Here is an 18295-nt window from a genome sequence, read left to right on the forward strand (position 1 = left end):
ACACCACCTCCTCCATGCTTCATGGTGGGAACCACACATGCGGAGATCATCCGTTCACCTACTCTGCGTCTCACAAAGAAATGGCGGTAGGAACCAAAATATCAAATTTGGACTCATCAGACCAAACGACAGATTTCCACCAGTCTAATGTCCATTGCTCGTGTTTCTTATCCCAAGCAAGTCTCTTCTTATTATTGGTGTCCTTTAGTAGTGTTTTCTTTGCAGCAATTCGACCATGAAGGACTGATTCATGCAGTCTCCTCTGAACAGTTGATGTTGAGATGTGTCTGTTACTTGAACTCTGTGAAGCATTTATTTGGGCTGCAATTTCTGAGGCTGGTAACTCTAATGAACTTATCCTCTCCAGCAGAGGTAACTCAAGCCCACACTCCACAAAATTGTTTTCCAATCAAGCGGCTCATGAGCCCTTCCAGCTCTTGGGTATTCATGTCTTTGCTCAACGATCCTTAATAATAATCCACTAAGACTTTTCTTCGGGCATTCACTTCCAAGATTGAATCAGAGCATGCATAAACAATCATGCTAACTGTACAGGCTTAAGGTGTACGGAAACGCATTTCCAGCCTGCGGTGACCTTGGGACACCACAGACAGATTTCCTGAGGTGTCATCATCAGGTGATAAATTGAAAGCATACAATGTGTAACCCTCTGCAAAATCATTTCTGTCAATAGGTAAAGAGAGATCTTTTAGATGCCAGGAATAGATTGTAAAATTCTCGCACAGATACCGTATGATGTTATTAAATTGCGGTTGGAAAGCCTTAGCAGGGACCTGACGTCCGTCCTGACAGAGAGCTACATGCATTGAAGTGTTGAAAATTAAATGGGTTTTTATGTAAGCTGCCCGTATTACAGGCGTGATCAACCAAACCTATAACCATGTAGCGGGGTACAGGGCCTAGAAAAAGGTTTTCTTGACTGCAGATTCTACTGCCCACAGGTATGCTAAAGGTTTTCATGGTAATTCTTTGGAGAGGGTAAAGGGCATTTCCTTTCATCAAAGCCTGTGAGTGACCCAGACGAACTGCTGGAGATACAGACACTTTTTTAATAAAAAGCATTGCCCCCAACTCTTTTAAACTAAAGTCACCGTCTTGGGCAGACCTCAGGCAAAACTCATCCTTGGCCCTGGTTAATTTTACTTTTAAATCAACTGAATTTAAGAGTAAACGTTCTTGAAAGAAAATGTCAGTGTATCGGCCCTAGCAGATGAAACTCTCGAGATTCGGCACAGTAGCGAGCACGTGCCTCCAGTCCTTTGTTTGCACCGGTGGAAGGGTCTATTGATTCCATAGAGACTCCTGCAGTATCCTTGCTAAACAGCCCGGCGCTGAATTGTGTCTTGAGAGTGTCTTCGGAGTAGTTGAGTAAACACTCCATGATGGCCCTATGAGGATAGTTTAGTAAACACTCCATGATGGCCCTATAAGGGTATGTGGCGCTGCTTTGACTGATTAGGCGTTCACCCAAAGTCACATCCACTTGGGAGAAGATGGTGGCCAAGGGGTAATTAATGAGACTCACTTTGGCATCGTTTGCAATATTAGTACCATCTCTTTTGGTCACTTTGAGACGTAAATGCACCAAGGTGTTGTTGAGGACCAGATAGTTGTCAGAGCAGATGTTGAAAAACATTTATTATACCCCCTCTAACCCAGGGTCTTATGGGGGTAAGGAGCGTTTAGAGAGAGCTATAGCCGAAGAAACAGATAACAGGTTAGGCGCTGCTCAAGTGAATGAATGGTTAGCAGAGCAGGATGCTTACACTCTGCATAAACCTGTGCGAAAACAATTTCCAAGAAATAGAGTTTTATCTACTCATCCCATGTCCCAGTTTCAGGCGGATCTATGTGACATGCAGGCCCTTGCAGATAAAAATGATGGAAATCGCTACATGCTAACGGTTATAGATATTTTCTCTAAAATAGCATTTGTAAGGGTCTTAAAAAATAAGAGTGGGGCAGAGGTGACCCGGGCCTTTGACTTAATAATACTTTTCAGAAACTCATGAAGAAGCACAATATAGTACATTTTGCTACAGGCTCGGATTTGAAAGCTTCAGTTGTTGAACGCTTTAACAGAACTCTGAAGGAGCGGATGTGGAAATATTTTACAGCTCACAACACGCATAGATATATCGATATAGTTCAAGATTTAGTAAAGGGGTACAACTACAGCTACCATAAGAGTATACGGATGAAGCCCTCTGAGGTCTCTTCTGAAAACTCTTTTCAAGTCCATTTTTTCTGTATGGTTTGTTCCCCCTTCGCCGTAAGATTTTTTTAAAATTTAAAATTCATAGTGGGGGACTTGGTGCGTATATCCAAGTTGAGGGGTGTTTTTGACAAAAAATATGAGCAAGGTTACAGCGATGAGGTGTTCATCGTTACTGAATGTCTACCGCGCATATCCCCTGTCTACAAGTTAAAAGATTATGACGGGGAACTTATAGAGGTATCTTTTTATGAGAAGGAACTACAGAAGGTACAGATGGGTAAAGACAAAGTCTTTCACGTGGAGGAGATTCTAGATCAGAAGAGAGAAAAGGGTAAAAAACTGGTCCCAAAAGTTCAACAGTTGAGTATTAGAGCACGATGTGGCGGAGGCATCGGGGGTTAACTTAAACCCTCATGCATGATAAATACAACATCATTTGAGTGTACACAGGAGTGCATCATGGAACACAAAGGATTCTACCTGACTCTCCCCAGTAATGCGTCTGCACATATACTGTATATATAGGAATAACCAAAGTTCGAATTATACAACCAATTTTCCAAAGCCTATAGAGTTATCAGAGGCCTGGGAAGTAGGTCTCAGCGAGATTACATACCCCCATAGTTGGTATAATATCAAGGATAAGGACCGTGATTTTTATTGCAAAAGGATATCGGAACCTCCGAAACTTATAAAGATTAAAAAAGGGTTCTATAGAACCGTCGACAGGATCGTCTCAGAGTTGAACGAACTCCTAACCCTGAACAATATGGAAATACTCTTGATCTACATCCTTCTTGCCTCCCTGAGGTACAATAACGTTAATGAGCCCCTTTCAAATAACGACAACATTTCATTTTCATTTAGATGTTTTATTTTTGCAAACATCAAGTATTATGTATACAGACAATTCAGGATTCGTAGCAGGATACTAGTCCCCGTTTTCTGAACGATCCAAGCATGCAACACCCTGTATATTTGGTTTAGATTTACAGGCTTGTGTCGCTGAATTTTTAAAACACACACATCCGCTATATAAGTATATAAACAACAAATATGATACATGTTACAATTAAACGGTGTATTCAAACAAATAAAGTAAAATCTTAGACGAGGTTGTTTCTCGTTCTTCAGAATCATCCACAAGACGGGATACCAGTTGTGTCCATTGTAGGCTCTCGCCCGTATGTCGTACATGATTCATGATTTGCTCCATTTTTTGCACACGCTCTGCATTAACCCAGGTATTGTGTGTTGTGTAGAACAATACATTGTTCACTTTATTTTAAATAATTTGCTGCATAACATTTGTAAGTTCTCTCAAAAGAAACAAATGATTTATTCTCTCTAACATCGTATGCATATAGTTACCCATTGCTTTACATCTAAATAAAAATATGTATTGTTACTCAGTCTCTTGCGGTTTATTGAGCCAGAAAGTCAACACATCAGCCACCACAGCTTCCTTGTATTTGTTGTCGTCCACCAGGGTGTGTCGGATTTCTTTGAGTTTCTCGTGGATGTAGATTGCCTCCTTCAGTTCATGTACGAAAGCCTCGGTTACCCCGTAAACTCTGGGAATAGACGGCACAAGACCATAGACTCCAGGGCTCTGACCAGCGAAGGTATAAACCGGCTGGACCAAAGTCTTTTCACCAGCTCCTCAAAATGGTTGAAGAAGTAGTACCTTGGGGGTTCGTATAAACACGGATGACGTCATTGGCTGGGGTGATTGATCTCACAACCGATGCATTTTTCTCTTATACACTCTCCAATTACCACATCTAAAAGTGTGGCTACAGAGGCCTTGATGGTGTCCACTAAAATAGTACTAACCACCCCATCAAACACATCCTCAGGCTGTGTACATGTAGGGGGTGTCGGGGGAGTAGAATGGTGGGCTGCGAGGCATAGAGTCCTTAGGGTCTGGCACCCATGACGTATCGGAGTCGTGGTATGTGGTATATGCTGAAATGAAGAACCGGAGGCTTTATGGTCACCCCTTTTATTGTTGAACCAGTCCTTTGGTATCAGGGTGTGGTTAACGCAGCCGCGTACTTAGTTTTCTTCGGGGGCTGACCCTTCTGAGGATAACACTTCTTGGGGTTCCTTTGAATCATAATCCTCAGGATTCGTATATATTATGCACTTCCTTAGCCGAACAATGCTCTGCCGTTGTTGGCTCTGTACAAAAAGAGCGTCCAACAACTCTAACATTTTCAATTCCATTAGATCCCAACTTTTAAAAGGATTAAGCATGTGCAACCTAAAATCCCCAGTCAGGCCACCATCATGAATGTTTTGGTTGCGGGTTTCCTCGTTGCTGATATAGAACTCCACGCACCCACATGGAAGTCCATTCTTTCTTTGTATTTTCACCCTGTGAAATACTCTTCCTGAGGAGTCAAGGGCACCTTCCCAACGGGTTTCGTAGCCCGTGAACACGCTATACCCCTTTGTGATAACTCTCAGTTCGGGACACACCACCTTGCAAAAAACTTGCCAGTCTTCATACCCGTAGTCCACTCCTAAAGTCTGGTATGTATTTTCTTCTCCTTCGGCTACAGTATAGAGTTTCACTCTACAGGCCTGGTAATCAAACTGATAACCCCATTGCTGTCCATTAGACATCATCACTTGATCTTTCAGCGCAGTTGCTGGCAGTATTTGGGTTCTATACACATTTAGAAACCGCTTTTTTGTCGCATCGTATATTGTTGCTTTATACTCAGACCTTTTTCTATGTTTCAACCAGGGTCCTGCTTCCGTTGTTACGGTCATCACTGCTTTGCCACTGATCACAAAATCCATGTTTAATTTCTTTAGTGGTTTATCGTGGTCACTTGTGTTGTTCTGGGTCTTATTTATAATGCGTCTGCCCCCACACAATACCCCCGGACATTCCTGTTTCATAGACAACAGCCCTAAGGGCAATAAAATAGGGGCTGTGGGGCCATCCTCTTTGAAATGTTCAAACACATCCCCCCCCCAGTTCAACGAGGTCCCTACACATCAATCATCATGACAACTTCAAAGGAATAGATGCAATATATGCATAAATTAACACACACTCTAACACGTGACAACAGGAAAAGGATATCGTTATATGGGCATAACCACATAACTTCCCACCAGGATGTCCTGACCGGATGCCTAAATATGGGCACTCCCTAGAGCACGTGATAACTTCCCGCCAGGATGTCCTGACCGGATGCCCAAATATGGGCATGCACACATCATCCGGACATAGAGTCATAAATCAAACGTTTGACGCGTGCCGTCTACTGTATTCTCTCTCCCTTCAATAAGTAGGTGCATCCAAATTTTTGACTGGTACTTTATATAGACTATCTTTTTCCTGGATAGATGTGTACACATTTACAATTCAATTGGTCTTGTTGAAGTTCAGTGACTTAGACAAAATGGGATAGATTGTCGATGTTCTATTTTATGTCATAGGAATAAAATACAATGTTAGTATGGTACATAATTTTGCATATTCTTTGACATCCTCATCAAATGAATGTCTTAAGATAGTGTGTAATACACACATGTGCACACACACACAAACAGACACACACACACACACACACACACACACACACACACACACACACACACACACACACACACACACACACACACGCATAGGTCTGCTGGTTTAAAGGCTGAATTCTCCTGTTTCCATTAGGGCCTCATTAGTGTCCTCATCCGGGCCCTGTGAAAAAGAGACTGTTTGTTTAGTATGTCCAGTGCAGCTAAACATGTGACCATGCCAATATGTATTTGATTGTGTGAGTGTGTATTCGGCCAGGTGCATATGTGCATCCATGCGTATGTGCTAGTGTTTGTATATGTATATATGCTGCTGTGTGTGTGAGTGCTGGCATTTGCGTGCATTTGATCTTGCCTGTGCTAGAAGGTTATAGGTCTGAGTGTGGGGGCCGCTGTACCGTCGTAGACCTCTCCAGGACAGGAAGAGAGTGTAGACAGAGGCCAGCAGACACTGTACTGTGAACATGATAGAGCTGCCCTTCGCTATGTACACACCCGCACGCTGAGAGGGAGACGACGGAGGGAGACAAAGAAAGGAGGGGGTTACACACAGAGCGAGAGACACACGCACATACATACACACACATACACAGACAGTACAACACACCTGTTGGTCTGTGTAGAGTGCTTTAGCCTGTGTAGTGATGAGGCTGTAGGCCAGCAGAGCACAGCACCCCAGCAGTAGGCTGAAGATGTTCAGGCCTATCAGTGTGGTCACCTGTTCAACACGTTAACAGAACAGTGAGCATAACAACTTAACTTAAAATAAAAAATGGTGAAATACTTCACAATCACAGAAGCAATGAATTTAGCGTCTCACTACTAACAGTGGCAAACAACAAAAGATTCACTAGGGTGAGACTTCAAAATTGGGATAAGGAATTCAAAAAGTATATCATCATTTTTTGATTAATCAGATCACTCATTGAATAAAGCTCTTGTGTGATATATGCCTAGTTAAATAAAGGTTAAATTCAAAATAAATACAAATATATATACTCACATTGAGTTTGTTGGGTTTCCTCTGAACTTCCATTGCCAGCCCTCCAGTGGCCAGATACTGTAACATCACACAATAACCAGCTTAGTGAAAAATGTGTCACGTGCGCCGAATACAACAGGTGTAGACCTTACAGTGAAATGCTTACTGACATCATCTATACCAGGGTCATGTTCAGTGGGCACATCATGGGAAAAACATTTTGAAACAGGTAGTGACAACATTGACAGTGTCAACTGGGGATGCCTAGGCATTATCTCAGTGGGCTAACACAGTCTTGCATAAGACAGTGAAAAGCGAGGACTCACAAACAGGCCGGACCAGACTGGTGTAGTCAAGGAGACGGAACAGTTGAAGCTCACGCAGGCATAGGTTACTGTGGTTAGGATGGAGGCCAGGGCACCAAAGACCTGCAAAACCTTAGAGTGACAGAGAGAGAGGGGGATGCGGCAGAGAGAGAGACAGGAGAAGTACTCTAGAGTGATGGTTTTGGGTAACACTTTATTTCACAGGAAATGGTAACGTATTTACGAAACTACATGGTAAAGTTATAACTGATTAATAACAGTATTTGGTCACAGGGCACTGATTAGGAACCACAGAGTTGTTTTTTGTTTTCCTCATCTCACCCCAGTGACAAGGAGGCGGGTGTTAACAACTGTCCCAAACCAGCGTCCAATCCGCACATCTTTAAATTCTTCCTTATTGGTGGTTACAGTGAGTGGGTGGCCCGAGGTGCGGTCCTTAAAAAAAACATGGTACAGCCCTTCTTGGAACATGTTCTGAGTCATCTGAGAAAGGCAGACAACAAAAACATGTTGCAGTCTGATGATGTAAGAGACATGTCGCTGTTTGATGATGTAATAGCTACAGCTGAAGATATTAGGAAAACGTATCTCATCTAATGGGCATATAAGGCTACACACACACACACACACATTCACATACACACACCCACACACACACACACACACACACACACACACACACACACACACACACACACACACACACACTATCACATGCAGACACACTGATCACAGCCTTTCTCTCTCTATCTTACCTTCAGCAGCAATGGGTCCACAGCCTGGCTTCCTCATGAACAACTTTCATATCCACAAAGAATAGAATCAGCCTTCTAAACCTCATAGAGGGAAAAAAGATAGGGACCTGAAATCATATAGGCTTAGTGTTGGTCAGTCATTCACAGCGTCTCACTCTTCCGCCCTCACCACCCCAGACTGACACGGTCAAAGTTCACCTGAAGCATAGTTTACTTCCAGGCTGATATGGCCCACCTCTAAGGAAGGGATAATGTGTTCTGATTGGCCAGAGAGAGAGAGAGACTTGATCAATGAGGGGATCTGACTAATCTGGCCAGAGCGCCCGGTTGGGCGCGTTTTGCACCTGGTGAAAGTTGATTGCATTCCTTTTGGAACCGGGCTGGCTCCAGGGTGTGGAGTTAAGTTAATTTGTGGTATTTCTTTCCTCCTTAATGCATTTGAGCCAATCAGTTCTATTGTGACAAGGTAGGGGTGGTATACAGAAGATAGCCCTATTTGGTAAAATACCAAGTCCATATTATGGCAAGAACAGCTCAGTAAAGCAAAGTGAAACAACAGTCCATCGTTACTTTAAGACATGAAGGTCAGTCAATCAGGACAAGGTCAAGAACTTTGAGAGTTTCTTTAAGCGCAGTCGCCTAAAACCATCAAACTCTTTGATGAAACTGGCTCTCATGAGGACCGCCACAGGAAAGGAAGACCCAGAGTTACCTCTGCTGCAGAGGATAAGTTCATTAGAGTTAACTGCACCTCAGATTGCATTCCAAATAAATGCTTCACAGAGTTCAAGTAACAGACACATCTAAACATCAACTGTTCAAAGGAGACTGTGTGAATCAGGCCTTCATGGTCGAATTGCTGCAAAGAAACCACTACTAAAGGACACCAATAAGAAGAAGAGACTTGCTTGGGCCAAGAAACACGAGCAATGAACATTAGACCAGTGGAATATATCCTTTGGTCTGATGAGTCCAAATCTGAGATTTTTGGTTCCAACCGACGTGTCTTTGGGAGACACAGAGTAGGTGAACAGATGATCTCCGCATGTGTGGTTCCCACCGTGAAGCATTGAGGAGGTGGTGTGATGGTGTGGGGGTGCTTTGCTGGTGACACTGTCAGTGATTTATTTTTTTATTTATTTTTTCTTAGGTCAGTTAGGATCACCACTTTATTTTAAGAATGTGAAATGTCAGAATAATAGTAGAGAGAATGATTTGTTTCAGCTTTTATTTCCACAAATTTGCTATAGGATTGAGGTCAGGGCTTTGTGATGGCCACTCCAATACCTTGACTTTGTTGTCCTTAAGCTATTTTGCCACAACTTTGGAAGTTTGCTTGAGGTCATTGTCCATTTGGAAGACCCATTTGCGACCAAGCTTTAACTTCCTGACTGATGTCTTGAGATGTTGCTTCAATATATCCACAATTTTCCTGCCTCATGATGCCATCTATTTTGTGAAGTGCACCAGTCCCTCCTGTAGCAAAGCACCCCCACAACATGATGCTGACACCCCCATGCTTCACGGTTGGGATGGTGTTCTTCGGCTTGCAAGCCTCCCCCTTTTTCCTCCAAACATAACGATGGTCATTATGGCCAAACAGTTCTATTTTTGTTTCATCAGACCAGAGGACATTTCTCCAAAAAGTACGATCTTTGTCCCCATGTTCAGTTGCAAACTGTAGTCTGTCTTTTTTATGGCGGTTTTGGAGCAGTGGCTTCTTCCTTGCTGAGCGGCCTTTCAGGTTATGTTGATATAGGACTCGTTTTACTGTGGATATAGATACTTTTGTACCTGTTTCCTCCAGCATCTTCACAAGGTCCTTTGCTGTTGTTCTGGGATTGATTTGCACTTTTCGCACCAAAGTACGTTCATCTCTAGGAGACAGAACGCGTCTCCTTCCTGAGAGGTATGACGGCTGCGTGGTCCCATGGTGTTTATACTTGAGTACTATTGTTTGTACAGATGAACGTGGTACCTTCAGGCATTCGGAAATTGGTCCTAAGGATGAACCAGACTTGTGGAGGTCTACAAATTGGCTGATTTATTTTGATTTTCCCATGATGTCAAGCAAAGAGACACTGAGTTTGAAGGTAGACCTTGAAATACATCCACATGTACACCTCCAATTGACTCAAATGATGTCAATTAGCCTATCAGAAGCTTCTAAAGCCATGACATAATTTTCTGGAATTTTCCAAGCTGTTTAAAGGTAGTCAACTTAGTATATTTAAACTTCTGACCCACTGCAATTGTGATACAGTGAATAATAAGTGAAATAATCTGTTTGTAAACAATTGTTGGAAAAATTACTTGTGTCATGCACAAAGTAGATGTCCTAACCGACTTGCCAAAACTATAGTTTGTTAACAAGAAATGTATGGAGTGGTTGAAAAACGAGTTTTAATGACTCCAACCTAAGTGTATGTAAACTTCCGACTTCAACTGTATATCTAAAAAGACCCGATTGAATATTACACTCCGAAAGCTTGTCAACAACTTGTGGTGGAGTGAGTTAGCAAAGCATGAGTGCCGTATGTATGTATTAACAGTGAGAGGGCTAGGCAGTGTGCTAATGTTAGGCAATTATGCTGGCACAAACAGACTGAGGGGTTTCTCTGAATTTCTCCTACACACAGTAGGCTAGTTAATGGTTAACACTAGTTAACCATTACAACTACAGTATACAGTATGTGTCCAGTAAACAAGGTAGTCCCCGCCCCAAGAGATTAAACTTTCCTTGGAGCAGTAACACAGAGAATAACTAGGACAGTGTCATACTTTCTGCACTACAGGAACTATATGTTACCTTGGCAGTTACCCTATCAGCATTTATCAACATTGTCAATGTTATCAGCCAAGACACTTTGTCACTAAAAGGGTAATTCATGCATAAATTAAATGTTGTGATTTGCCAGATCCCATTTTGGATTGAGCTTCTTCTTGTTGCAGGTAAGGCCAGAGTAATCATTTACAAGTCACTGTTGATCTCATAAGCTTTAAAAAAAAATTGTAACTGGTGTGGAGTTGTGCTTATAGAAATATTTGTTCTTAAATGCATGTTTGCCCCCTTGTCACCTGTTGTGGTTCCTCTTAATTTTGTGAGGGTCGAATTAAATTTCCCAGAATTTTGATATTGCTACACTTGTAATGCTTTTATTTTGGTCAAGTTTCAACCACTGAGTTTTAATTGGTGTGCTCTGTGTAGGTATTCTTCTCTCATCACATTGTCATGGAAATTCTTACACAGGGACACTCAAAGTCAACCTTAATCATTGTTTATTGTAAGCACGCTGGAGAGGTTCCAACAAACTTGATGCACCATAGTGAACAACTGTCAGGAGCTCTTCCGGGGCAGTCCTGTTAGTTCTCTTATATAATGCAGACAGGTCATATTTGCATGATTTAGCTTATTCATAAATAATTCATCATTAACGTTTACTTCATTCATGTGACCAACCAACACTGGGTCATCCATGTGACAGACCAATACTTCACAAGGCTTCTTCTCTTAGCTAAGACCTTGAAACTGGGATATCTTTTGTTCTCAAAACAAGGGTCTAGGTGTACTGCCAAATTGCAGATACTGATAGTGAGGATTCGCTCAGTCAGTCACTTGCATGAACACAGAAAACGGTTATTAGAAAAGTACAAAAACAAAAATTTCCATCACAACATAATATTTCAGACATTTTGCCCCTTAAATGTACTGGATGTACGTATGCTGCTGTCACCCTTTTAGGTTATCATCCCCCCAGGACTGTGTGAAAAGGACAAGCGTTGTCAGGCAGGTTTCAGTTCAGAACACTTCATCTTTAGAGTGGACACCAGACACCTCCCCCGAGACAGAGCTCTTGGCAAAGGTCAAATCAAATCAAACAGTGACATCCATTACAGACACTACAATAAGAACTACTGGTCATAAATTGGTGAAAATTGTATTTAAACTTCACAAAAGCAGACTTTATAGAACTCAACGCCATTAGTTTAATGACAGAGAGAATCATCGTGGTAAGAGTTTATTCACAATAAAAAGTTAAATGAATATGAATGGTGTTTGAATGAGCTCAGGATTTGAATGTTATGGACATGCTCCCTGATTGGAGGGAATTATGTTTATGGTCTAACAGGTCTGCTAAAACATTGAGAGGACCTTGGCCCTCGTTTAACAGATAAAGGTTAGGAGGGAAGGGATTATTTGAGTATTGTATCAATTTCAAGTCAGATGTCCTCATCAATACTAAAGCCTACTCAGTCATCATTCATGTCAAGGTCTGAGTAGTCAATCAGGCATAGTCAGATCAGATCCCTCAGCTATCCACAACTCTGCTTTGCATTTTAGAGTGGGTCTTTCCTACTGTCAGGAATTCAGCTCATCAGACATTCACTTCAAGGTTGTGTCAGATGGGGAGATTAGAGTTCACAGAGCTCTGAAACTGGAGGACAAACCCAGTCAGGTCTTCCTCCTGTGGTCAAAAGGTCACTGCAGCCCAGATACTGGTGACCTATAACCCTGAGGATCATTGTGACCATCACCATGGAATAGTGGTCCAGTTCAGGTGTGATTTTCTTTCATGTTTGTAGCATTTTACTTCTACCTTTATTTAACTAGGCAAGTCAGGTAAGAATCAATTCTTATTTACAATAACGGCCTAGGAATAGTGTGGTAACGGCCTGTTCAGGGGCAGAACGACAGATTTTTACCTTGTCAGCTCAGGGGTTCGATCTAGCAACCATTCAGTTCCTGGCCAAACGCTCTAACCACTAGGCTACCTGCCGCCCCAAAGCATAATGTATCTTAATGTTTATGTGGTGTCGTGTTGTATCCTGACATGCTACACTCTGAGACTAAAGGGTAAGGTTAGGCTACAATATTGTTCGCTGTGTACGAAAATATCAAAATGCACATAATGTTCCTTCAGAGGTACACATATGATCTCTCATGGTACTGTTCAGTACCTTTTAGGGAACATGTGGCGATAATCTAGTATAGAGGTCACCAACCTTTTCTGAGCCAAAACACACATCATCTACCGCTCAGACTTTAAAAAAAACATTACTTAAAAAACTTAAGCCTATGCAACCTTAACCTATTAAAATATTTATGTTGCAATGAGGTTTGTGCAGTAGGCTATAGGCTCAATACATTACCACTGCATATTGGCTATTCTTGAATTGCCCTGACAATGTTTCCAAATGTGAGGTATATGATCACAATGGTAATTGATCATTTGTTGTATTACTTGTGAAGCATAAATATAAATCTTTTGCATTTATTTTACTGGACTGATTTTTTCTATTTAACTAGGCAACTCAGTTAAGAAAAAAATCGGATTTACAATGACAGCCTACCCCGGATGACGCTGGGCCAATTGGACGTGAAATACTACTCGATTTTAGAAAGACACAAGTCGCTAATAACAACACAAGTCTATTGATACACATTGTATCACGAGTGGGACAAGAGGGAGGAGTTTTATGGCTTATAAAAGTGTTGAATAAAGTGTTGACAGTGCTGAATAAAATCTTATACATTAACTCACTCATAAAACCAGCAGATATTTTCTGTATTTGTTGACAGTCTTAAAGATTTGAAATCTCACACAGTGAGTTGACAATTAACTTCGCTGTGGGCTCGTGGAAGCTGCAGACACAGTGATCTGAGCTATCTGATTGGCCAGCGGTAGGCCTATAAGTGCACTTGATTTGCTCTCCATGCCCGCCAGGTAGGCAGAGTTTGTACCTTCTGACACATGCAATAGTTCAAAATGGGAACACCAACCACTTCAGCTGAATCCAAATACCTCATCCCCATACTGTATTTATTTATTTATTTTTATTTTCCTCCTTTGCACCCCAGTATCTTTACTTGCACATTCATCTTCTGCACATCTATCACTCCAGTGTTTAATTGCTATTTCGTAATTACCTCGCCACTATGGCCTATTTTATTGCCTTACCTCCCTTATCTTACCTCATTTGCACACACTGTATATATACTTTTTTTCTACTGTATTATTGACTCTATGTTTGTTTATTCCATCTCTGTGTTGTTGTTTGTGTCGAACTACTTTGCTTTATCTTGGCCAGGTCACAGTTGTAAATGAGAACTTGTTCTCAACTGGCCTACCTAGTTAAATAAAGGTGAAATAAATAAATAAATACAAAATCAAGTGCACCTAATGCAAACAGCGTGAACCAAATAAAAAATAGGAAAACAAGGCTTTATCGTTGGGCATTTTACAGAAATGTTTGCTGATCGACTAGGAAAGCCTCTGGTACAATGGTACATTTTTGTAACCAATATTTTGAATATAAAGGTACAATCATCACACACATTCCCCCCAAAACATTTTTTCCCGACCTTAATCCAACACTGAGCAAAATTGTCAAGATTTCCCCAATCCTATAGTGCAGGTACGTGTCTGTTGCACACACACAAACACACACTGCTGTGTGTTTCTTGTGTTGTTCAGATCAGGTCCAGTAACAATAAGGCAGTGAAAATGCTTTTCGGTGAACCCCCCACGGGATGGTTGAGCTAACGTGCCTAATGTGATCAGCATGAGGTTGTAAGTAACAAGAAAATTTCCCAGGACATAGACATATCTGATATGGGCAGAAAGCTTAAATTCTTGTTAATCTAACTGCACTCTCCAATTTACAGTAGCTATTACAGTGAAAGAATAACATGCTATTGTTTGAGGAGAGTGCACAGTTATGAACTTGAAAATGTATCAATAAACCAATTAGGCACATGTGGGCAGACTTGAAACAACATTTTGAACAGAAATGCAATGGTTCATTGGATCAGTCTAAAACGGTGCACATACATTGCTGCCATCTAGTGGACACAATCTAAATTGCACCTAAACTGGAAAAATACATTTGGGCCTTTCTCTTGCATTTCAAAGATGATGAAAAAAAAACATGTTTTTTCTTTTGTATGATCTTTTACCAGATCTAATGTGTTATATTCTCCTACATTCATTTCACATTTCCACAAACTTCAAAGGGATTCCTTTCAAATGGTATCAAGAATATGCATATCCTTGCTTCAGGTCCTGAGCTACGAGCAGTTAGATTTACGTATGTCATTTTAGGCAAAACATTTTTAAAAAGGGTCCGATCCTTAAGAGGTTTTAAGATCACAGACCAGGGGGAGGACCAGCCTCCAATTGGCCGTTTTAGAATTGAGAAGAACACTGGTTGGCTGTCTGTCATGGAACCCTTGGACCGGGAGCAACAGGCCAAATAGACCGTACGGTAACACCATGGCACACTGTTATAGGAAAACAAAATGGAGGAATCCCATTTACTTTCATCAGTGTGACAGTATTGACAGTGACAGTAATGGCAGTAGTTTATTGTGACTGATGTAGTGTACTGACTGTGTAGACCTTCACAGTATGAGTGATACTGAGTGATATAGAGTTGGGACCAGACATACAGTACTTACAGTATGCCAGTTAATGTAGCGTGGATGTTTAGATCTTTGTGTAAAGTGTGATGTATGTATCATTATCTTTTATAAGCCATACACTACCGTTCAAAAGTTTGGGGTCACTTAGAAATGTCCTTATTTTTGAAAGAAAAGCTCATTTTTTGTCCATTAAAATAACATCAAATTGATCAGAAATGCAGTGTAGACATTGTTAATGTTGTAAATGACTATTGTAGCTGGAAACGGCAGATTTTTTATGGAATATCTACATAGGCGTACAGAGCCCATTATCACTAACCATCACTCCTGTGTTCCAATGGCACGTTGTGTTAGCTAATCCAAGTTTATAATTTTAAAAGGCTAATTTATCATCAGAAAACCCTTTTGCAATTATGTTAGCACAGCTGAAAACTGTTGTTCTGATTAAAGAAGCAATAAAACTGACCTTCTTTAGACTAGTTGAGTATCTGGAGCATCAGCATTTGTGGGTTCGATTACAGGCTCAAAATGTCTAGAAACAAAGTGCTTTATTCTGAAACTCATCAGTCTATTCTTGTTCTGAGAAATGAAGGCTATTCCATGCGAGAAATTTCCAAGAAACTGAAGATCTCGTACAACGCTGTGTACTACTCCCTTCACAGAACAGCGCAAACTGGATCTAACCAGAATAGAAAGAGGAGTGGGAGGCCCCGGTGCACAACTGAGCAAGAGAACAAGTACATTAGAGTGTCTAGTTTGAGAAACAGACACCTCACAAGTCCTCAACTGGCAGCTTTATTAAATAGTACCCACAAAACATCAGTCTCAACGTCAACAGTGAAGAGGCGACTCCGGGATGCTGGCCTTCTAGGCAGAGTTGCAAGAAAAACACATTTTACCCAAAATCCCTTTCTGGGCAGCAACCCTGAGGCTGCACAGATATTAATTCATATAACTATACAAGTCCAACGACACTGGGACAAATCAGTTTACCCAATTAGAATTTCTTGGGATTATTGTCATCTGCTTGCATTCAAGAAACTCTCCTGTTAATCACCCACCCTGTCTCCCATCTATTTGACAGTACACAGCCTCAGTCCCAGAGAACCAGATGCCTGCCTTAGTGGTGGTGATGGTGATGGCTGTGACAGATGCTGACTACCCCCATTCACCAGCCTGGAGGAGCCGGTTCAGAATTGTACAAGGAGACACCGATGGCAAGTTCAACAACTCCACTGGACCTACCGGAGTCCAGGGAATCATCACCACCGCCAAGGTTAACAATGTTATATAACAATGTTCTATGACCGGTTATTTATTCATTATTTATTCATTCTGAAAGGTATGCCCTATGTGGTCATTTAGACAATTCTTTCTCTCTTTTTATGTCTCTCAGGATTTGGACTGAGAGTGTTACTGTGTTCAGTCTGTTGGTGGTGGTGGAGAATGAGGTGGTGGTCTCTTGTGGACAGTGACCTGGTCCTCTACACAGCCACTGACCCAGACACCACCATGGCACAGACGGTCAGGTATACAATATATGTGAACAACTGGGTTTGAACATGGGTCGTCTGGGCTACACAAGACTATAAGTTCGCTGAGCTAAAGCCTAGCTCTATTTTAGTGTGTGTCCGTGTGCGTATGCGTGCATGTGTGTTTCAGGTACAAGATGGCCAGTGACCGTGGTGGGTGGCTGAGCCTCAACGAGACCACTGGTCAGCTCCGGATCAGGAATCCTATGGACAGAGAGTCTCCTTTTGTTACAGATGGCACATACACAGCTCTCATCCTAGCCATTGACAATGGTACGGAAATATTCACACAATAGACATAGCTTGCCCTCTATCTTCTATGCAGCCGTCTAGTCAGACATTTATTATAACAGATACAGTAATAGATGGATGCTGGCAGCAACTCTCACAGACACACATTCCCTTACTGTCTCTCTCTCTTCCAGGTGAGGTCCCAGCCACAGGCACATGGTCCCTAGTGATTGAGCTGGAGGATGTAAACGACAATGCTCCGACCATTGACCCTCCGCAGCCGGCAGCCCCAGTCGCTGGACATCTCCGTCGGAGACCCCGACGGGCCCAGCCTGTCCCAGCCCTTCAAAACAGAGCAAGTGGGACTGTCTCAGAAATACTGGAGCGTCCGCATGAACGACAGCCATGAGTGAATGACTGAGTGAGTGACTGAGTGAGCGAGTGTATGTGTGTCTGATTTTATTGTAACTGTTGTGTTGTGCTTTTTGGGTATTGCCATATGAAAACTGGCATTCAACATTGTGGGGTTTTATGTGTTGTCAGAGAGCAGTGTCATTCTGAGTATGAGGTCATCTCTAAAGGTGGGCCGTTATGACCTGGTGCTGAGGGTTTACGACAATGAGTGCCTCTAACAGGACACCTCATTACATTCACAGGTACATTATAAATTACAGTTTCCTAAAAACAATATACATACACTCTGTATTTATACATCCAGAGTTACAGAGATGATAAAAAAGAAAGATAGAGAATAAAGTTCTTAAAGTGTACAGGCACTAGGAGTCATCATTCTACAACAATACAATTATAAATCAAGATAACTCATGCGTCTCTCTGTGTTTCCCCGATCCTTTTTTCATTTTATCCAAGAGCAGGAATGAACACATACAGGCAGTTATTGTTGAAACATGATAAACAGGTGAGAAGGTGGCCGGCTTCGTCATCAAATCAAATCAAACTTTATTTGTCACATGCGCCGAATACAACCTTACCGTGAAATGCTTACTTACAAGCACTTAACCAGCAGTGCAGTTCAATAAAGAGTTAAGAAAATATTTACCAAATAAACTAAAGTAAATAATAATAAAAAGTAACACAATAAAATAACAATAACAAGGCTATGTACAGCGGGTACCGGTACCGAGTCAATGTGCAGGGGTACAGGCTAGTTGAGGTAATCTGTACATGTAGGTAGGGGTGAAGTGACTATGTATAAATAATAAACAGCGAGTAGCAGCAGTGTACAAAACAA

At 41.6% G+C, this 18295-nt stretch overlaps 2 protein-coding genes across 2 annotated transcripts; one reads left to right on the forward strand and one right to left on the reverse strand.

Annotated features, from left to right (window-relative positions):
- Positions 1-3101: 3101 nt before the first annotated feature.
- On the reverse strand, positions 3102-8044 carry si:dkey-30c15.13 (uncharacterized protein LOC558731 homolog). Its single transcript, XM_039001344.1, has 7 exons — positions 7858-8044; positions 7424-7585; positions 7103-7213; positions 6798-6854; positions 6402-6512; positions 6150-6296; positions 3102-5957 (listed from the first exon to the last, which is right to left on the reverse strand). The coding sequence occupies exons 2-7, from the start codon at positions 7583-7585 to the stop codon at positions 5901-5903; spliced, it is 645 nt and encodes a 214-aa protein (XP_038857272.1). The 5' UTR covers positions 7858-8044; the 3' UTR covers positions 3102-5900.
- A 2486-nt stretch (positions 8045-10530) lies between these two features.
- On the forward strand, positions 10531-18050 carry si:dkey-30c15.12 (uncharacterized protein LOC793186 homolog). Its single transcript, XM_039001345.1, has 5 exons — positions 10531-10809; positions 16365-16556; positions 16677-16809; positions 16943-17085; positions 17238-18050. Exons 3-5 carry the CDS (start codon positions 16727-16729, stop codon positions 17450-17452), a joined length of 441 nt encoding a protein of 146 aa, XP_038857273.1. The 5' UTR covers positions 10531-10809; positions 16365-16556; positions 16677-16726; the 3' UTR covers positions 17453-18050.
- Positions 18051-18295: the final 245 nt, after the last annotated feature.

The sequence above is a fragment of the Salvelinus namaycush genome, chromosome 9, assembly GCF_016432855.1.
Source record: "Salvelinus namaycush isolate Seneca chromosome 9, SaNama_1.0, whole genome shotgun sequence".
Classification (NCBI taxonomy): Eukaryota; Metazoa; Chordata; class Actinopteri; order Salmoniformes; family Salmonidae; genus Salvelinus; species Salvelinus namaycush.

Bases quoted from the DNA above. Each gene is read 5' to 3' on its own strand.
- si:dkey-30c15.13 (XM_039001344.1), bottom strand. From the start codon at position 7,585: ATGACTCAGAACATGTTCCAAGAAGGGCTGTACCATGTTTTTTTTAAG. The intron at 6,513-6,797 runs GTGAGTATATAT...CGTGTTGAACAG, and splicing joins GGAAACCCAACAAACTCAAT to GTGACCACACTGATAGGCCT. The intron at 5,958-6,149 runs GCAAGATCAAAT...TCTTTTTCACAG, and splicing joins CCTATAACCTTCTAGCACAG to GGCCCGGATGAGGACACTAA.
- si:dkey-30c15.12 (XM_039001345.1), top strand. From the start codon at position 16,727: ATGAGGTGGTGGTCTCTTGTGGACAGTGACCTGGTCCTCTACACAGCC. The intron at 16,810-16,942 runs GTATACAATATA...TGTGTGTTTCAG, and splicing joins ACCATGGCACAGACGGTCAG to GTACAAGATGGCCAGTGACC. The intron at 17,086-17,237 runs GTACGGAAATAT...TCTCTCTTCCAG, and splicing joins CATCCTAGCCATTGACAATG to GTGAGGTCCCAGCCACAGGC.